This window comes from Rousettus aegyptiacus, unplaced genomic scaffold, assembly GCF_014176215.1.
Source record: "Rousettus aegyptiacus isolate mRouAeg1 unplaced genomic scaffold, mRouAeg1.p scaffold_m13_p_14, whole genome shotgun sequence".
In the NCBI taxonomy this organism is placed as follows: Eukaryota; Metazoa; Chordata; class Mammalia; order Chiroptera; family Pteropodidae; genus Rousettus; species Rousettus aegyptiacus.
The window spans coordinates 33,377,748-33,398,764 of NW_023416289.1; the positions used below are offsets into that span (position 1 = coordinate 33,377,748).

Genomic DNA, 21,017 nt, shown 5'->3' on the forward strand with positions numbered 1-21,017 from the left:
TCACTGTGTTATCCTGTGACTTTGATCCCAATTGGGTTGTGACCTTTGTGAGAGACTGCATGTCACTCATTGGCAGGTCTCTTGGTATGGCAGGTCTCTTGGTATAGCAGGTACAAATTTTCTCTTGGAAGGGGCTTCTTGGGTCATTGGCTCCTGACCGTGGGTTCTGTCACTGGCAGTGAGGGCAGAACTGGGTTCCAGTCCTGAATCAAGAGGTTATTCACTATGTAATTTCAGGTGAGACACTTCTTTTTGAACCTTGACTTCCACCGAAATGTAATCACTACCTCCTATTGTTAATGTGTTTATAAGGCAACACACTGGTAAGGCAAAGGGCCACAGATTTGTTTGACGCAATACATTTTAAAGATTGGACTTGGTTGACAATATTTAAAGTTTTTTCATAAAAATCCATGTCTCTTTCATTTTTGGAAAATTAGAGATTCTGGCCCTCCGGGCCCACATTCCCACATGGCAGCTATGGACTGGAGCTTCATGACCTTTGTCTGAGCTCGCATCCTCCCTGCTGCCTTCCTGATTACTGTAGACAGTGGAGTAGGTAACCTTAATCTGAAGCAGATGGCATGGAAAGGGTCCTCTCTCAACCATTAATAGGGCTGTTTTAGGAGTGATGTGGCCAGAGTCGAGGTTTTTACCCTGGCTGCATTCTCAGAGTCACCTGACCCCTGGGCCTCATTCCCAGAGAAGACCTAGTCATTGGCCCAGAGTGGGACCTGGCCGTTGGCAACTTTTTAAACTTTTTATATTTAAATAATTTCAGACTTAGAAGAACAGTACAAAGAGTACATGTATACCTTTCACCCACATTCTCCAAATGTTAACATCTTACCACTTTTGCTTTCTCATTCTCTGTCTACATACAGATTCATTTTTTTCTGAACCATTTGAGAGCTGCAGATAAGATGCCCCTGTTTTTCTAAACACTTTGGTGTGTATTTCCTGAAAAAAACAAACAAACAAAAAATGACATGGTCCTTCAAAACTGCAATATTCAACAATATCAGGAAATTAAAATTGGTACATCACTATTATTTACTTTTCATTCAAGTTTCACCATTTTTCCCAAGAGTGTCTTTTATAGAAAAGGATTCTGTCCAGAATCATGCATTGCATATTATTGTCTCTTCATTCTTCTTCAGTCTGAAACCATTCCTCCATCTTTTCTTGACTTTCATGACCTTGACACTTTAGAGGATTATAGGCCAGGCATTTGGTAGAATGTGTCAACATTTGAGTTTGTCTGACGTTTCCTCATAGATAGATTCGGAGTCTGCGTCTTTGTCAGGAACACCTCAGAAGGAATGCTGTGTTCTTCTCAGTACATTCTATCAGGAAGTTCATGATGTTGATCTCACCCATGACTAGTAGTGTTCACTTTGAGCCCTTGATTGAGGTGGCGTCTGCCAAGCTTCCCCACTGTGAAGCCTCTGTTTTCCCCTTTGTGATTAGTGAGTACCTCAAGGGAACTTTCTCTGAAACTCTGCAGATATTATCCTGTTCTTCACCAGACTTGCACTCACTAGTCTTAGCGTGGCTTTGGCAGTTTGTAAAAGCTCCCCAGGGAATTCTGACATGCAGGATTGGGAACCTCTGACCTCAAGGCCAAGGCTCTGCACTGTCTGGTTAGGTAACCTTGGGCAGGGGATTTCCCTGTATTTATGTCTCCTCATCCCCAAAACCAGCTAATGAGAATCCTGACTTCATGGAGTGATTGTGAGGAATCAGTGTAGTGATGCCCATACAACATTTGGCAGAGGGCTGGGCACAGTCAGCTTGGAAATAGCTACAGACAACAGAAAACCCACAGTAAATGTGGTTTAAACACAAGGACATGCTTTTCTGCATGTAGGAAGTCTGGAGGTGGGCACCCAGGGGGCCGATGTCTCTGCGAGCATCAGGCACCCCCACTCTTATCTTTCTGTACCACAATGCTTATTGTGAGCCTTCTGTTCTTGAAGTCTCTGCACGGCCCCAAATGGAGTTCTGGGTGACATGTTTTTTCAGAAGGGGAACGAGTGGGGGGCAAAGGGTTCTCTTTGAGAAGCTTTTCTGGAAATCACACACACCCCTCTCACTGGCTAGACTAAGTCATGTAGCTGTACCTGTGTAGTTACAAGAGAGGTTAGGAATGTTCTCTAGCCAGGGACATTGCCATCCCAATTAAAATCGGGGTTCCTTCAGTGAGGGAGGAGAGGTGAGTGAACATCAGGTAGGCGGCTTGCCCTGTCTGCTTCTGTAGGAGCGATGGGAAGCCACCAGAGGGTTGAGTTGATGATGATGAAGGTTCATAGATTTACTCAGAGGCATTTACTTAGTGATCTGCACACCATTAACTCATGCGAGAGAGACAATTACTAGACTATTAAGGAACAGAGGTAAAAACAGTATTGAAAGAAAGAGGAGAGAGAAAAAAACAGCATGGTCTGGGAACAATGAAACTTCCTGCCAAATAACATGCAAACAAGTCTGGTCATTCCGTCCTCATGCAGGCTAGCTGAAGAGTGTCAGAGAGAAACACGTTGGTTGTTTATGGGTTTTCCAGAACACCTCGAGCTGTTAGCAGTGGAGCACATGCTTCAATTGTCTCAGTGTGATGTCTGCCAGCATCTTCCCTTCAGCACCACCTCCATTGTTAGGCCAGATCTGTACCGTTTCCTGCATCTGAATTTGTCAAGGTTACAGGGCTGAATGGTCTTAGGGAGTCCACTGTGTAGAAGGAGAGGAAAGGATGGATCCGCATTCAGTGTCCACCCCATCTGGGTTTAGGGTTTTAAGAGGAAGGGGCCTTTGTTTTACAGAACCGCATTTCCCTGTGCTGCTGCCCCCTTCTGGTAGCAGGGAATGCACGAACACTGCGTGCTATGCTGGGCACACAGGCAGTACTGGCTCTGTGGGAGCTGCTGGCACTCACCTCTCCTGGCCTTTTCCAGGCTTTGGAGCAAGGAGTGAGCAGAGTGCTATGAGCACAGCCAGGCTGGGATCTGGCTGCCCACCCTTTGGAACCAGTGGTCATCCCTTTTCCTTGCCCCCAGGAAGTCTCTGAGCGCTCTGGCCTTCTCCCCTGATGGGAAGTACATAGTGACGGGGGAGGTGAGTCATGATCATAATTGAGTGCGAGAAGAGGGAGGGGTATTGAGACCATTCCTTCTGTCCCCACCAGGCCTGGGGAGTCCCTGGAATAGCTCCTTCCTGGGCCAGAAAAGCCTCATGGCAGATGGGGGAGGTGGCTTTCGGGCACACCCATGGGTAACACCAACTTCAGCCCTGCCAGCCCCTCTAGCCCTGCCTGGTGCAGAACTCAGCAGCAGTAATGGTCCCAACCTTCCTCAGAATGGACACAGGCCTGCTGTACGCATCTGGGATGTGGATGAGAAAAGTCAGGTGGCGGAGATGTTGGGCCACAAGTACGGCGTGGCCTGTGTGGCCTTTTCCCCCAATATGAAGCACATCGTTTCCATGGGCTACCAGCACGACATGGTACTCAATGTCTGGGACTGGAAGGTGAGCCAACTGTTGGGTGTGTGGGCAATGCAGCCAGCTGCTAGAGCACCCTGAGTCTCAGGCATCAGGGGAACTAAATGAAATGAATTGGTAAAGTGCTCATTCATCCAGGAAATGTTTATTGAGCACCTACTCCATACTGATCCCTGTTCTAGGCACTTATTGTAGGGCATATGACAAGTTCTCAGCTAGTGGAATATATGATTATTTTTATACTGACCAGCTATGACCTTGATCAAGTGATTTAACCTCTCTGTGGGTCTTTTTCCTCATCCATAAAATGGATATAATAGTATCCGCCTGGTTGAGTTGCAAGAATTCAGTGAGTTGATATAGAAGACTGGAACAGCTAGGGGAGGACATGGAGTCAGCAGAAGTGGGTACCGAGTCCTGACTCTGTTCATAAGCTGCTACGTGACCTTGAGCACATGACATCCTCCCTCTGAGCATGGCAGAGTGCGGGGAGAAGCACCTTCCTTATAGAGCTATCAAGGGAATTCCATGAGTTATCCTGTGAAGAGCTCAGCAGGGCTCAGAGTGAGAGCACTATCTATGGCAGCCATGGTAGTGGCGTCCTCACCTCTCAGCTATGCCTGTCCTCAACCACATGTGAGCCGTAGAACTTGTACCCTTGGGGAGCTTACTCTCCAATTTAGTCACATGGGAACCTTTCCAAGCCTCAGTCTCCTCTGTAGTGGGAATGATAAGAGTGCTACAACTAGGTGTTCCCATAAAGCAGCTCACTGGAGGGCCCAAAGAAAACAGACTCGGAACTGGGGAGAGCAGGAGGACACAGGGCTGAAGGCAAAGGCTGAGGACAATAGTCCAGTGGGGTGAGTTACTGGTATGAATTTCTCTACACTGATTTTTCCAGAAAGATGTTGTGGTGGCCTCCAACAAGGTATCATGCAGGGTCATCGCCCTCTCTTTCTCAGAGGACAGCAGCTATTTCGTCACAGTTGGAAACCGACACGTGAGGTTCTGGTTCTTGGAAGTGTCTACTGAAACAAAGGTGAGTTTTTGTCCCTGCCCCCTCAGCCAGGCCTGGGGAGTAACCATCATGGGCAGTATGGATGCCCGTTTCTCTGAGTTTTGGGGACAGTGGTCTCTGGAGCTGTTTAGCTTCTCAGGGGTCTGGCTTCTGCTTTTGGCCTGCGCTCCAGGTGCTGGCTGGTAGGCCCTGCTAGGAAACCCCCACTGTGCTCACCTCCTCCCCCTACCCTGGGGCCAGACCTCATCCCTGGTTTGCTGTCTTCCAGCCAGTCTGCTGGAAGTGTGTGTTTTGTTTTTTTCTTCCCTTCTCCTCCACTTGGAAGAATTTCTTAGAGTCCTCCTATTTAGTTCTATTGTATCCTCTGGTCATGAGAGGCCCATCATGACCTTGTTGGGGTCTAGGCCATGTGGACATTGTCTTACTGTGCTCTGCTGTGCCTCCAGGTAACAGGCACGGTGCCCCTCATAGGGCGGTCAGGCATCCTGGGTGAGCTGCACAACAATGTCTTCTGTGGTGTGGCTTGTGGCCGGGGCCAGAATGCAGGCAATACCTTCTGTGTGTCCTACTCGGGCCTCCTCTGCCAGTTCAACGAGAAGAGGGTGCTGGAGAAGTGGATCAACCTGAAGGTACCCCACCTTCCCTCTGTGCTATTAATGAGGGAAACGCTCTTTCCTTGACATGGTCTCTGGAAAAACTCAGCAGTGTCCCTGTCTAGTAGTTGACCATACCAGCTCTGAGTTTGACTTCCAAGCTCTGCTTGTGTGACTCTGGCCAGTGACTATTCCTCTCTGAGCCTCAGTTTCCTCATCTGTAAAATGAAAATAACTGCTACATACTTCACAGAGTCAATAAAGAGTCACATGAGATAATATAGGTAAGGCATTTGGAACAGTACCTGGTACCCTGTAATTAATGGGGGTTAAGGTTACAATTGCTTTCCCATCGCTGTTTGATTCAGTTCACATTTCTCTTCTTTATTGAGCACTCTTGGCTAGTAGGAATACTGCCTTTTTTTTTTTAAATTTACGGTATCATTGATTCAATAATTTTCAGTCAAAAAAAGCCTGTAACAAAAACTGCATTTTAAACTAAAGGATGATATATGAATAAATTGCAGAACCACTTTCTTCAGGATCTAAGGGTTTGAGTTCATAATGTCTTCCCATTTCCAGATCTGGATGTCTGTTTGGCTGTCGGGATGAGCATCTCAGTTTCCCTTACTTTTTCTATTCCTGCACTGACTCCCCTCCAGTACTCACCTTTAGGGCTAATGGTATGGTGTCAGATGTATGGAAGAATTCTAAGTTTTATCTGTCTTTCCCAGTTGGTTAAACATCTTTTTTTCCTCCTTTGAATCCTTTGCTAGAACTCGTGCAGCTTTTAATCAAGTCAGAAGCTTTTGACTGATAGATGTGTAGCCCCTGACCAGTTGTCTTCAGTGACTCATAAATTAAGTCTATGGGGATTTGAAAAAACTCATAATTTGTGTCCAGAGTTCTGGCACTTCCTGCCCCTTCTATCTGAATGTCCTGGTGGGATAGACAGGCCTTCTTGTATGCAGAAGCTTTTTTCTATGGCGCTTTGAAGTATAATCTCTGTTAAGTTGTTTTTAAGTAACAGGGAATACAATTTAAGCCTAAAATTCAACCCTATTACTGAAAGTGACCTATCTGAAGTCACAGTCTGCTGAACAGATATTCTTCTGTAGGTAGCAGTGATAGCTGTATCCAGACTTGTACCTGTCTATTCCTGATTCTAAAAATCTTAAAATGTGCTAAGATGGGCTTCTTAGGCCCAAGAAACTATAGGCTTCTCTGAAGGCCCAAGACTTTCTTGTCAGTCCCCATGTCCCTGAACTGACCCATAAGAAGCACAAAGACCACTTTGGGTCACCTTTGCCTCCACAGGTCTCTCTGTCTTCTTGCCTCTGTGTCAGCCAGGAGCTCATCTTCTGCGGCTGCACAGATGGGATAGTTCGCATCTTCCAGGCCCACAACCTGCATTACCTTGCCAACCTGCCCAGGCCACACTACCTTGGGGTGGATGTGGCCCAGGGCTTGGAGCCCAGGTACTACATGGCAGGGGGAGAGGGAGGGGGAGGGGGAGACCACCTAGGAAGACCAGGTGCTGTAGGCATAAAAAAATAATAATAAAATAAAATAAAATTCCTGGTGGCTGCCCATGGACCTCAGAACAGACTATAAGCTCCCCCCACCAGCCTCTATCAATTCCCAGACCTGTCTTCTACCATTTTCCCCTGGCACAGTGGGCTCCGGCCACACAGCCCCTAGCTGTTCCTGCAACATGCCAAGCCCAGTGTGCTATCTCCTTAAGCCCTTCCACTTGCTGTCAGGACCCACCTCTCCACACAGCTGGCTCCTTCTCACCAGAGAAGCTTCCCCTGGCTACCCAATCAATGCGGCCCTCTGCTCTATTTCACTAAACCATTTATGACTATCTAAAATGATCTTATTTGTGTACTTATTTATTATTGAACTCCCTCACTAGACTCAAGACTTTATGGTGGCAGAGATTTTGCTGCCTCATAGCTGTATCCTTCCTGCCTAGGGCTGGCCAGTATGTAGGTAGGTCTGGAAGCATGGATAGATACCAGCAGGCAGACTCTTAGAAAAGGCACCCAGGAAGTATTGCTCAGGCACCCAGCATCCCCTAATTAGGTAGCTCTCCTCCCCACCAAACTGACTCACAACAAAGAGTAAATAAATATGTCACAACTCAGCCCTTTCACCCACTCTTGACATGGCAACCAGAGGGATCTAATGCTCAAAACCAATGCTTAAAATCCCTGGTGGTCTGCGGCCACGCCACTCCAAACACGCCTGATCTCATCTGATCTTGGAAGCTAAGCAGGGTCGGGCCTGGTTAGTACTTGGATGGGAGACCACCTAGGAAGAGCCTGGAGATTGCTATTGGGTATCTCAACGTAAAGAGGGTGGGTCAGCAACCCACAGACAGTGATATGTTGTAGTGGCTGGGCTGCCTAGCTCTGCCAGCTTCTGCTATGGGCCATGTGGCCTCAGGCAGGTAACTATCAACCTGTGCTTCAGTTTCTTCATCTGTCAAATATATTGCCTACCTCTCATGGAGATTGTGGGGATTCAGTACAGCTAAAGCTCTTGGTTCAGCACAGAGTAGGTGATCAGTAAACTCTAACCTTTGTAGAAGGGCTCCAGGCCAGGAGATGGCTCCCTGACACTCTTATATAGAGACTCTTGATCATGTGTCAGTGGGTCTCCGAGAGGGAAGGCCTGAGGTATGTGCTCACTGTCTTTCCATGCTCAGAGAGGGACGATGAAGCTTGAGTTGGGTGAAATAAGGGGAGAAAAATGTTAATAGGAGTCGAAAATTCAAATGCTCTCAGGGGCCAAGCAAAAGCTTCCACTTTTTAACCTCTGTATCAGAAACAAAGCAAAGGAAGAGGGAGCTGGGAGAAGTGGAGTTAGAGTAGGAGAGGTGGACCACCACGGTATTGACAGGCATGAGACAGCTTAAGTGTCACCACAGGTGGCTGTGGGTGACATTAATTGTGATTGGTGACCTGTGTTGCCTTGTTAGTTTCCTCTTCTGCAGAAAGACAGAAGCAGTCTACCCTGATACAGTGGCGCTGACCTTCGACCCCATCCACCAGTGGCTGTCCTGTGTGTACAGGGACCACAGCATCTATATCTGGGATGTCAAAGACATCAACAAAGTAGGCAAGATGTGGTCAGAGCTCTTCCACAGCTCCTATGTCTGGAACGTGGAGGTAAGCCCCTCTCCCTCCCTGCCCTTGCTCAGCCCCCATCTGGGGAAAGTTCCTGCAGAGTTTGGGGAACCCATTCAGCCATTACTTCATAAGATACTCATGGACTCCAGCTATGTGCCAGGTGCTGTTCTAGCTGCTATGGATACACCTGGCAAGGAAACGGACAAAAGTCCTGCCCTCGTGGAGCTCACATTTGGGTGGGAAAGTAAACCCATAAACGTCATCAATATTTAATACACAAGGCAGCAGTACCTCTCTGAAAAAAGTAGAGTAGGGGAAAGAGGGTTCAAGGGTGCTTCCTATTCTAGAGAGGAGAGTTGTGAGGGGGCCTGTCTGAGGACATGGCATTTGAACAGAGACCTGCAGGAAGCGAGGGGGTGAGATGTACATGACCACTGGGGAGGACAGTGAGAGCAAAGGTCTTGCAGTAGGAATATGTGTATTTCAGAGAGCCTGCTATGGAGGCCATTTGTGTCGTTCATTGCATTTTTAAGTGTTGAAGAAGTTTTTATTTTCTGCATATGAATCCATGGGGATTTTTTTCATTCTCTAAAGCTGTTCTGAGTACTTGCAGATAAGACAACTGGTGGAGAAAGAATTGTATTTTACTTTTTTCCCCTGAAAATTTCTTACTACTGCTAGGAATATTTGTCCTAGAGAACTTGTATTTAGCCTTTTAACTGTTTGCATTCATCTGCCTTTGTGGATGTGATACTTCTGTTGATAGCACTTTTCTTACTTAACAAGAATGTTTTCAAAATAACTTTAAAAATTTATATATAAATATATTCTCCTTGAAAAAAGGGTGAAATATTACAGATAAAGTCTTTTTGATGACCTCCCCTCAATTCTGCTTTCTCTCATCCTCACCCTTGTTATCAGTTTATCATGTGTTTTTTCAGTTCATTTTCTTTATATATGCCTTTTATTTATTTATGCTTATATATAAGTATTATTTTTATTTTATTGAATTACATAATATAAATGTTATTTATGTATCATATCTACATATCCTCAACAAAAATATCTGGATGGATCTTTTTTAGGATCTTTTTATCAGTTTTGGAAAATTCTCAGCCAATACAGATTTAAGAATTGCCTCTATTCCATTCTCTTTCTTTTTCTGTAATCTTATGTCCTACCTTTCTATCCTTCATTTTTAAGAATAAAACAAATGTAGGAAACCACACAAAAGAAATGTACAGTTTATCGACTATTGTTAGCAGCTGTTGACACTCAATGCCTAAACTCATTTATTCACTGGGGGTTGCAATATGGTGATATTCTAATTCTAATATGAAGAGATATTTCCCCTCATCTGGTCACCCAGTAGTACATTTCATATAGGAAAGTCAGGATAAATGCTTGATTCTTTCCGTTTATTTACCAGTTTTCAAGATTATGAATTGGTTACCTGTCCTCTAAAGGTAACTAGTTATTTTTAATTGATATCATTATAAACTCATATTTAAATATATTGGATGTATTTTAATCCATTGCAATTATTAACATAATTAGAGCTCAAATGATCCCATCTTTGGCCAGTGGGAGCCTCTTCAACTTAGCTCCTACATCCTTTGGACATAACCCTAATAGTTTCTAATAGCTACTTGCTATCGGGATGACAAGATATTACAGCCTCATTCTGTACATTTCCTATCCCAGTCCTGGAACCAGCCATTTCTTTGTATGTCTTGAAGAAGCCTTTGGGTTTTGTTTTTGTGTGTATGTGTTGAGTTTTTTTGTTTATTTTTTCAATTCAAATTAGTATTTCACTTGATCTTAGCCAAAATGCCAAGAAGCAATTAAGTTAGTATTTAGTCTGGGTGCTGGGGATGCTCATAGTTATTGAATTGATTCTTCTAGAATTCTAGTTTTCAAACACATAGGGGATGATGGAATTAGAATATGCTCAGTTAACCATTTACTTGTTCCCACTTAACCATTTACTTGTTCCCACAATATATATACAAAAATCTAAGGATGACAATTATTTGATTTTGAAAACAGTTAAAACAATTTTTTGCAGAGGTTCTCTCCATTCTCCCCAATTTAAAAAATTATATCTATATGATCTGATTATGTAGCCATTATATGCTATAGTCTCTCCCTTTTGACCTCATTCATTTTAGGGGAGGTATAAGTGTATGTAGTGGCAAAATACACAAAGCATAAAATTTACCATTTAAATCATGTAATAACCTAAATTTAGTGGCATTTAGTACATTCACAATGTTGTACAATTGTCACCGTCATCTAGTTCTGGAACATTTTCATCACCCCAGAAGGAAACTTTATACTCATTAAGCAATCACTCCCCATTCCCATTAACTCAGCCCTTAGTAACAACTAATCTGCTTTCTGTCGCCATGGATTTGCCTATTCTGAATATTTCATAGAACTGGAATCATAGGATATATAAACTTCGTGTCTGGCTTCTTTCACCTAGCATAATGTTTTCAAGATTCGTCCATGTTGTAACATGCTTTAGTACTTCATTCCTTTATATGTTTAAATAATACCCCATTGTATGGATGCCACATTTTGCTACCCATTCATCAGTTAATGATATTTGAGTTGTTTCCACCTTTTGGCTATTGTGAATAGTGCTGATGTGAATGAACATTCATGTACCAACTTTGTTTGAACATCTGTTTTCAGTTCTTTTGGATATATACTCAAGAACAGAATTGTTGGGTCATACAGTAATTCTATGTTTAACTTTTTGAGGAACCACCAAACTTTTCCACAGCAGCTAGACCGTTTTACATTCCCACCAGCACTGTACAATGGTTTCAGTTTCTCCACATCCTTTCTAATACTATTTATTTTTATATATGGTATTTTTAAAGTTATAAACATCTTAGTGTTTGCGAAGTGGTACCATATTGTGATTTTGACTTACAGTTTTCTAATGATGATGTTGAGCATCTCTATGTGCTTGTTGGTCATTTGTATATCTTTGGAGAAATGTCTGTTCAAGTCTTTTGCCCAATTTTTACTTGGGTTGTCTTTTTGTTGTTGAATGATTAGAGTTCTTTATTCTGTATACTAGATCCTTATCAGATATATGGTTTGCAAATATTTTCTCCCATTCTTTGTTATCTTTTCATTTTCTTGATGGTGCCCTTTGACATACAAAGGTTTTTAATTTTGATAAAGTTCAGTTTATCTAATTTTCTTTTATTGCTTGTACCTTTAGTGTCATATCTAAAAATACTTGCCAAATCCATAGTCATGAAGATTTACTCCTCTATTTTCTTCTAAGAATTTTATTGTTTTAGCTCTTTTGTTTAGGTCTTGATCTCTTTTGAGTTAATTTTGTATATGGTGTGAAGTAAGGGTCCAATATCATTATTTTGCATGTGGATGTATAGTCCCAGCATCATTTGTTGAACAGACTTTTCTTTCCCTATTGAACCATCTTAGCACACTTCTCAGAAATCAGTTGACCTTAAATGTATAGGTTTAATTTTGGACTCTCAATTCTATTCTATTCTATTTATGTATGGTTGTCATTATGCCATTACTATAGCTTTGTAGTAAGTTTTGAAATTGAGAAGTTACTATCTCCTATCCTTTCACTTAACCCTGAAGGACTCCCTTTAGCATTTTTTAAAGTCAGGTTTTTATTAGCAACAAATTCCCTCAGCGTTTGTTACTTGTGAAGGCTTAATTTCTCCTTCCTTTTTTGAAAGATAGTTTTGCTGGATATAGAATTATTGGTTGACAATTTTTTCTTTATAGTACTTTTAAATGTATTGTCCCACTGCCTCTTAGTTTCCATGATTTCTAATGAAAAATCAACTGTTAATTTTATGAGTATCCTTAGTACGGGGCAAGTCACTTGTCTCATTGCTTTCAAGAATTTCTCTTTGGCTTTGGCTTTCAATCATTTATGGTACGTCTTATGAATCTCTTTTAGCTTGTTTATCCTACTTGGAGTTTTTTGAGCTTCTTAAATATATCTTTTATCAAATTTGAAAAATCTTCAGCCATTATTTCTTAAATTATTTTCTGCCCTTTTCCATTTTTCCTTTATGAGATTCCATATATGTTTGTATTCTCTATGGTGGTCCCCTACGCTCTATTCATTTTTATTTATACTTTTATTTTCCTGATCCTTAGACTAGGTAATTTCAGTTGACCTATCTTCAGGTTCACTGATTCTTTATTTTACCTGTCAAAGTTGCTGTTGAAGCCCAGTGAATTTTTTATTTTAGTTATTATATTTTTTAGCTCTAGATTTCTATTTGCTTCCTTTTTATAATATCTGTTTCTTTTTCGATATTCCCTCTTTGGTGAGGCACCATCATTCTCCTGGTTTCTCTTAATTCTTTGTCCACAATTTCCTTGATCAGTATATTTAAGATAGTTGATTTAAAGTCTGCGTATAATAAGTCCAGTCCAAGCTTCTTCAAAAAAAGTTTCTGTTACTTTTTTTCTGACAAATGGACTATACTTTCTTTCTTGCATTCTTGTCTTATAATTTTTTTGTTGAAAACTGGGCATTTTGACTATTATAATGTGGTAACTCTGGAAATCAAATTCTCCCGATCCCCAGGGTTTGTTGTTACGGGTTTTAATTATTTGTTCAGTGACCTTTCTGAACTATTTTTGTAAACATTGTATTCTTTTTCATGTATGGTCACTGAACAATATATCCTATTATCTTAGTGGTCAGCTAGTGATTTGACAGCAATTTCCTTAAATATCAAAATTTAGCAGCTTCTTTCTTTATTAAGCACTCCCCTGGTTGTTGTAAGTTAGATTCCAGAGTTCTGAAAAAGTTAATTATGACAGTTCTTGCCAGCTTAAGTTTGCTTTAATAGAAGAATGGCTTTTTGGAATTCCTTACTGTGCCATTTTTAGTGAGGTCAGTTGACCCTCATTTATTCTTCATTCTACAAGTAGCTATATATTTAATTCTATGGCGGTGTCTCTCTAGTTATTTTTGTTGTCTGAAGCTCATTCTTTACATTTGTCAGGAACAGTTTATGGGGACATTTCTTGAGTTTTCACATGCTGATAACAGTTTGTCTGTGCCCTTTATACTTAAAAGTAACTTTTACTGTATAGAAAATGCCTGGCTCACATTTTCTTCCTTTGAATATGTTACTCCATTTTCTTATGATTATTGAAATGCCTAATGTCTTTCTTTCCCTTTTAACATGTGCTGTTTTTGCCTAGAAGCCCAAAGGATTTTTCTCTTTTTCTTTTAAGCCTAGAAATTTTACTCTAGAGTATGTCTTGGTGTCGGCTTTTATAGGTAGACATATTTTCGAATTATAGATTTTAGTATTTTTTTCTTTTCCCTTGATTTGGTTTTCTTCAGGGATTTCTATTATCTATATGTTGAATCTTCCTTGCCTAGCTTCAGTATTATCACTTTTCTCAAGTTCTTTTAGCTCTTTCATAATTTCTTTTTGATTTTTAATAATTTCCTTTTTTCACATGTTTCTTAATGCCTTATCTTTTGTTTTTATTAACTTTTCGGTTCCTTTTAATTTGTCCTTTATTTCTGAAATGATTTCTTCATTTATTTCTAACTCTGAATTCTATCATCTTATCTCTGAGTTTTTCTCATTGTGGTTTTTCATACTGGGTAATTTTCTTAATGTCTTTTAGCTTATTTTGAAATAATAAGTTATAGTTCTGATCTGTTTTATGGAAAGGTGTTTCTGATGTGCCATTTTCTTTTTCTTTTATTTTAAGTAGTAACTTTATTTTGGACTTAGTCTCGGTACTTTTTTTGTTGTTCACTTTCATATGATAATAGTTTTTCTGAATTTTTTGAGATTGGGGTGGTTCAGGACAGGTTTTCTAATATACCAAGAAAGAACTTCATCTTCTGATTTTCATATGGTTTAAAAAATATGGCTGCTTGCTTTCTGATATTTCCTTATGTCCCTATTTATGTATTATTTCCCTGCTTTTATCTGAACCTCCTTTTTACTTTGTCTCTCTTGTCTCTATTCTGATCGATTTTGTTTTGCCTTTGAACAGTTTTCTCATAGTGTGGGTCTTTGTCCTGGAAGAGAGCCCTGGAAGGTCAGTTTTCAGAGTTCACAAGGCTTCGACGGCTCCAGTCCTTCCAGAACTTACTGGCAAGCTCTTGCACTCTACCACTATTGCAGTAGATAAAACCCTCCCAGTTTCAGCTGCTGTTCAGTTTGGCCTTTTGTACTTTCCTGTGAATACCTAGCTGGCTACTTTGGGGTTATCCTGTCCTTGGATCTGTCAGGGGTCTCATTGATTTTCTTGTATACATGTTGATAACATGTAGGTCTTATAACTGAAAGTAGTTTGTCCCTACCTACTTGTATTTTGGAAGTTATGAGAAAAGCTCGTCACCTAGTAAATGTTACTTACCCATGGGGTTTGTTTCTGCCATCTGGCTGCTCTTTGTTATATGGGGACTTAGATTTAAAAATCTGCACTGCTTTGGTCATCATCTTCTCAGAACCCAGTCTTTTATACTCAAAATCTCTTTATATGTTGTCTTTTTGTCTCTCTGACCTACATTCTGAGTAATGTCAAATTCTGTCTTTCAAGTCACTTCATTTCTTTTCAACTGAGTCTAATCTTTGGTTTTTAATATTTTTTATTTTTTATTTCTATGAACAGTTCTATTTTGTTCTTTTTCAGCTGTGCTTGGTCATTCTTTATAGTTAGTTTCCGGTTGTCTACTCATACTTTTAATATTGTCAAAGTTTTTCTATTTCTTTAAACATATAAGCATAGTTATTTTATATTTTGTCTGATAATTCCAATATTTGATGGTAGACTCTGTTATTTCTGCTGCTTCTTGCTCATGATACCTTGTTTCCTTTTGTGCTTAGTAAACTGCCCACTTTCCTTGGAAATTTATTTGTGGAGATGTTTTATGGCCTGGGCTGAAAATGGGGCGTGGACTATATATGGTAGCATTTTTGTCCTTTTTCTCTTGTTTATTTTTAACATAGAAGGCATTAAACTATGCCTGTTTATCTGCAACTTTTTCCACGAAAATGCAACAGTATATTATAGTGCTGTCATTAAAGTAGTAATGAATTGCTCTTTGCCTTGTTCTCTGGGAACGGTAGGTATATCCTGAGTTTGAAGATCAGAGAGCTTGTCTGCCATCAGGATCTTTTCTGACTTGTTCTTCAGACAACACAATCCGCTTCTGGAACATGGATAGCAGCCCTGACTCTCCCTGGCAGAAAAACATCTTCAGTAATGTGAGTGGCTTCGTTGTGAACCATCTTTGAGGAGGAACAAAGACCCGCTTTAAGCTAGGATATTGGGGCAGGAGTGAGTCCAATAGAACTTTGATGTTAGGCATCACTAGGGGTATAAACCAGGAACCAAGGTGGGTCACTCTCTGTCTCCTGCTCCCTTGTTTCTCTCTCTCTTTCTTCTCTTTCTTTTTGAGTAACATAGCATGGTATCCCCTCTCTTATCTCTCTGCCAGTTAGCAACTGTTGTCCAGGTGTGTTGATACAGCTATTCCAGGCAACCTGACATATTCAACAGAAGATAAATTGCTCCCCAAGCTTGAGTTAGAGCTCCCTGAGAGAGCACCTGATGGACCAAATCAGGCAGTGCCTTCCCCTGTCTAGCTAGCTGCAATACAGTGAAGCCATGGGTGGGGTGTTGACAGGACCCCAGAGACAGCCATAATGGGAGGCGTGGGAGAAAACACTTTGCTGAAGAAATGGTTTGTATTGTTAGATCAATAAGGGAGCTTCTCTGAGGAGCTGAGACCTGAACGCATTATTTATTCTGCAGATACTTATTAAAATCTGTGCTTAGGTGCTATGCTATATGCTGGGAACACATCAGTGACTAAGACAGACACTTCTCCTGCACTTGTGGCACCCACAGTCTAGTGGGGAAAGGCAGACAATGAACCAGTAACTGCAAATTATGATATAATCACAAGTGTGGTAAGCACCATGAAAGAAAATTACAAAGTGCTAGTAGGATATGTATCAAAGTCATCTGATCTTATCTGTAGCATCAGAAGCAGCTTCCTAGTGGAAGAGATAACTAAGCTGAGATATGAAGAATTGGGAGGAGTAAAGAGGGAAGGGGAGAGTGTCCCATGCCAGAGGAATAGCCTGTCCAAAGGCCCTGAAGTGGGATTGAGCTTTGTGAGTTAAAAAATGTGAAAAGTCAGTGTGGCTGGAACAGAAAAGGCCCTTTAATGCAGGGTGTGTATGTTTGTGCTCATTTATTATTCCCTTCACCCTACAAACCAAAACTACCATCTTCTCTTGTGCACTCGTGATATATATGTTATATTTAGCTGCATACAATAGAAAAACCCAAAACAAGAGGTAAAAGTTTGTTTTTTTGACTCATAAAAATAGTCTGGACGTAAACAGTCTGGGCTGTTATGACAGCTGCAGGAAGCCCTCAGAGATCCAAGAGCCTTTTAGCTCTCCACCCTGCCATTTTGAAGGAGTGGCCCTTGTTTTAATCATCAAAATGGCTTTTGGAGCTCCAGTCATCACATCAAAATTCCAGGCAGGAAAGGAAGCAGAAGAGTTCTTGCTTGCTATACATTTCATTGACCAGAATTTATTCACAGAGTCTCATCTAGCTGCAAGGGAGGCTGGGAAACATAGTCATTATTCTGAATAGTGAACTTCCCAGGTCAAAATTGGAGTTCTGTTACTAACGAAGAATGGGAGACTAGCTGTTGGAAGACAAAACTGCAGAAGTGCTTCAGAGCTTCTCACAGCATTGACCTTAGCCCTCTCCTTCCTGCAGACCCTACTGAAGGTAGTGTATGTAGAGAATGATATCCAGCACCTGCAGGACATGTCACACCTCCCAGACCGGGGGAGTGAGAATGGGATACCTATGGACGTGAAAGCTGGGGTGCGAGTCATGCAGGTCAGTCCTGATGGCCAGCATTTGGCTTCAGGCGACCGAAGTGGAAATCTGAGGTAAGTGGGCTCTGGTAGTTGTCTGGTGTACACCTCCCAGCTCGGGCTCAGGTACTCAGGGTGGTAGGGAGGAGCTCTGGCCGTTGCACGTCCAGGTACACATTGAGAATAAGGGCTATGAGTAGCAATCCTGTAATTAGCCACCCCTGGGAACTTAAGTGAAGAAGTATCTTCCAAAAAGGCTGAGGTGTGAGGATAGCTACTGGGACCTCAGCAGTTGGGACATGCGAACTTTGCCCACAGAGTAAATAGGCAAATTTCCATGACTCTAGGACAGAGTGACACTTTACCAGCCATTTGGTACCACTGCTGAACCATCAGAGAAGATGCAGCTGGAGTTTGGGGGATCCTGGGGACACTGGGAGAGGGGCTATGAGGATGGGCCATTTGAGGGCTCAGTTCATACTGCAGAGGTTTTTCAAGATGTTACTGGCTCAATAGTTGCTGACAAAATATGAGCCCCTGTCACAGGGACCAGGTTTAAGCTGATAAATGACAGTTGTGACCACTTGGTTACTAGGGCCATTGAGAGACGAAAGGGACCAGGAGGAACTGAATAGCATGTCCCCCATAAAGTGACAGCTACCATAAAGCGCCAGGAGTACAGGCTCCAAGTTGTGTGTGTGTTCCCAGTGTCCAAGAAGGACAGAAATTTTTTCTCTGAAATTCTATGATTTTTAAATGCTGGCAACTTTTTAAATATCAGTCATTGTATGAGGCAAGCCAAATATGTCAATGGGCTGCTCCCATCGACAGCATTCTGCCATGAATGGTAGAAACAGTAACAAGAGCTATGTGGGCATAGCTCTCTTCCCTCCCAGCTGGCTGCTGGCCTGATACCAACCAATTTAGTCCTCTCACTGACCCTCCAATGTAAGTGCAATTATCAGCTGCATTTTCAGATGGGGTGAGGCAAGAGAAGCAAAGTGGCTAGGCTAAGATCACACAGGTAGAGAGTAGAGGAACGGGAACAATTGTCTCTTGTTTCAACCCTGAATGACCTGTCAATTGTTTGATTTCATTTGGAGAGAATGAAGAAAGTCTAGATTTGAGACTCTTTAAGAGTGAGAGATTAGAACCAGATATTCCCACCCATAGATCCTATCCTTGAATATGACCTCTGACTCCTGGCCCCTGCCCCACCGTCAGGGATCACCTCTGATACAGCTCTACCCTAATCCTTGTTCTTCAGAGGATTGTCCTAGATCTGACCCATGGAACCACAAGGGGCTGTGTGCTCACTGAGGTCCTCCCAGGCTTGGCACTGCTTCATTTAAGATGGCAGGTGTCCAGATAAGAGTAGCTGCGCAACTCTAGACTATTTGACCAAGGCAGGGGGTTCCTCATGTTGCCCACCTGGCTGTGGTAGAGTGCCTGGAATAAGGAGCAAGGGTAGGAGGGCCCTCCGAGCAGGGCACAGCAGGCAGTGTATGTCTCCCAGGATCCATGAGCTGCACTTCATGGATGAGGTGGTCAAGATGGAGGCCCACGATGCTGAGGTGCTATGCCTGGAGTACTCCAAGCCTGAGACAGGTGAGCATACCCCAGGGTGGCAGCAGGAAGGCAGTGACCTCCTGGCATAGCCACAGAAAGGGGAAATTGGTGTCTGTAAATATCAGCTGGAAGTCCTGTGGTTAGTAGGGGCCCCTGTCTTTGGCCCTAGGACCAGGGTGACTAGGACTCTAGAAAGCAAGACACTGGCAAGCAGGACTCCATTTGCTTACCCTGATGCCCATGGCCCTGGGCAGTGTTTGTGTTACAGAGATGAATGTCGAATGAGCGAATGTGTGAATGAGTTCACCCTCTACTGGAGACGATAGATTGACAGTTAAACATCTTATTTTGAAAAAGTTAAATGTCTACAGAAAAAATGCAAGAATGTTATAATGAATACCTGTGTGCTATTCACCCAGATCCCCCATTTTTCCTTTTAAATCCTGTCTGACTCTTTGACTATATAGTGACTATTTGCTTCTCCCTCTCCATTTCTCTGTGTTTTTTAATAAAATAATAGTATATACATTATTTCTTCTTTTGCTGAACTATTTGAGAATAAATTACAGGCATGATGCCCATTCATCCTTAAATGTTTCTGTGAGCATTTCCCAGGATCGAGGACATCCATTTACGTGCCCACAATGCTTATCAAATGCAGGAATTTCACTTTGATGTTATATTGTCATCTGTCTTATGGTCTTTATTCCCATTTTGCCAGTTATTCCAATACTGTCCTTTATAGCACCTTTGTTTTTCCAATCCAGAGTCACGCTTTAGTGGTCTTAGCTCTTTTGCCACCTTTATTCTGGAACATTTCTGTAGACTTAATTTGTCTTTATGACTTTGGCTTTCTGCAGAGCATAGACCAGTCATTTCATTTAATTTTCTGTTTGGGTTTGTCTCTTTGTTTGCCTCATAATTTGATTCTGATGATACTCAGCAGGAACATAACGTAGGCAGAGTTATGTCCTCCTATGGTAATAATCTTTCCCATGCTTTTTTTATTTCTTCCTGCCCCTGAACCCTCTGTCCCACCAAATTTTCTGTAAATCTCTTTTTACGCAGTACTCCTTTCTTGAGCTTCCCTCCACTTTAGGTCATGTTAGGCCTCAGACATACCAGGTGACCAGGGTAGGCCCTATCTGAGGGGGCCAGCAGGGAAGGCCTAGTGGCAGAAAGCAGTGTGGCAGCAGGTTGGTAGTCAGTAGGACCTGGACATGATCTATGAAGCCAGAGCTTAGAGAGTGAGGGGATACTGTTTCCAGGGGGCTGAGAAGTTGGCAGGGCTTCACATGGCATGCCAAGGAGTTGGACTTGGTAGGAAGGAATGTTGAGCTCTACTACAATGTCTGCTGCGGGCACGAGTGGAGGCGTGTTCATATGTTGGTGAAGATTCATCCTCCTTGAACTGGTAGTATGGGATACAAAATGCCAGGGTTTGGGGGCCCTGGAGAAAGACTACATAGAACTGAGGGAGTGGACTCCTTCTGGGTTTGGGGCAAGTTAGCAGCAGTTATAGAACCAAAGTCCCCTTCTTCAAGGCCTGGAAAGCCCAGTCATGCTTCTCTTTGGGAGGCCAAGGCATTAAGCAGCCTTCTGGGAACCCAGGCCACCCTCTCCACTCAGGGCTGACCTTGCTGGCCTCAGCCAGTCGAGACCGACTGATCCATGTGCTGAACGTGGAGAAGAACTACAACCTGGAGCAGACCTTGGATGACCACTCCTCCTCCATCACGGCCATCAAGTTTGCAGGTGAGCCCCTTCCTGCTCCCGGCACCTCATTAGATGGGCTCCTTTGGCTGCAGGGAACAGCAAAGACTCCCTTTACCTTAGACAAAATAAAGGGAAAAGCAAGCTCCGGATTCGGGCACAGCCGGATCCAAAGGTTGAATTTTTTAATTAAATTATTAGGACTCTGTTAGCTGTGCATTTCTCTGGAGAGCAGGATCTCAGTTGTCACTGGGCCACTGGAAAGAGATTTCCCCTCTTCCTATCCATTTTGGCAGAAATTCGAAGCTAACTTTTGTTTTGCTGGCTCGAGGCACCTGCCCTTTCCAGAACAGTTATCAGTGCCAGGGCTTTGGGGTGTTTTCTTGGGCTTATGTGCCAAGATCTGACCTATTTTTACTCCTAATCCAGGCATTAGGTGAGTGCTGGTTCCCTAAAAGAAATCAAGGTGTCAATCTTGTGAGAGCAGGATGGGCACTGGTAAACTTGGCAGAAAGAGAAGTGACGATTGCTAGAGGCTGAATCTGTGCTGGGGATCATCCTTGCACCATCTCAACGTCTTTCTCCCTCC

General features: G+C 42.5%; 1 protein-coding gene across 4 annotated transcripts in view; it reads left to right on the forward strand.

Moving 5' to 3' along the window:
• WDR62 (WD repeat domain 62) overlaps positions 1 to 21,017 on the forward strand; it is a 42,024-nt gene that overhangs the window by 5,627 nt on the left and 15,380 nt on the right. For 2 of the 4 annotated variants that reach the window (XM_016119666.2, XM_016119667.2), the window contains exons 4-13: positions 3,054 to 3,111; positions 3,352 to 3,522; positions 4,397 to 4,534; positions 4,960 to 5,142; positions 6,424 to 6,584; positions 8,093 to 8,282; positions 15,368 to 15,505; positions 17,043 to 17,221; positions 18,663 to 18,754; positions 20,345 to 20,470. In XM_016119666.2, coding sequence (XP_015975152.2) covers positions 3,054 to 3,111; positions 3,352 to 3,522; positions 4,397 to 4,534; positions 4,960 to 5,142; positions 6,424 to 6,584; positions 8,093 to 8,282; positions 15,368 to 15,505; positions 17,043 to 17,221; positions 18,663 to 18,754; positions 20,345 to 20,470 — 1,436 coding nt within the window. Of the gene's footprint in view, positions 1 to 2,951; positions 3,112 to 3,351; positions 3,523 to 4,396; positions 4,535 to 4,959; positions 5,143 to 6,423; positions 6,585 to 8,092; positions 8,283 to 15,367; positions 15,506 to 17,042; positions 17,222 to 18,662; positions 18,755 to 20,344; positions 20,471 to 21,017 lie in introns of all 4 variants that reach the window. The other 2 variants (XM_016119670.2, XM_016119671.2) reach the window with 2 other exon arrangements.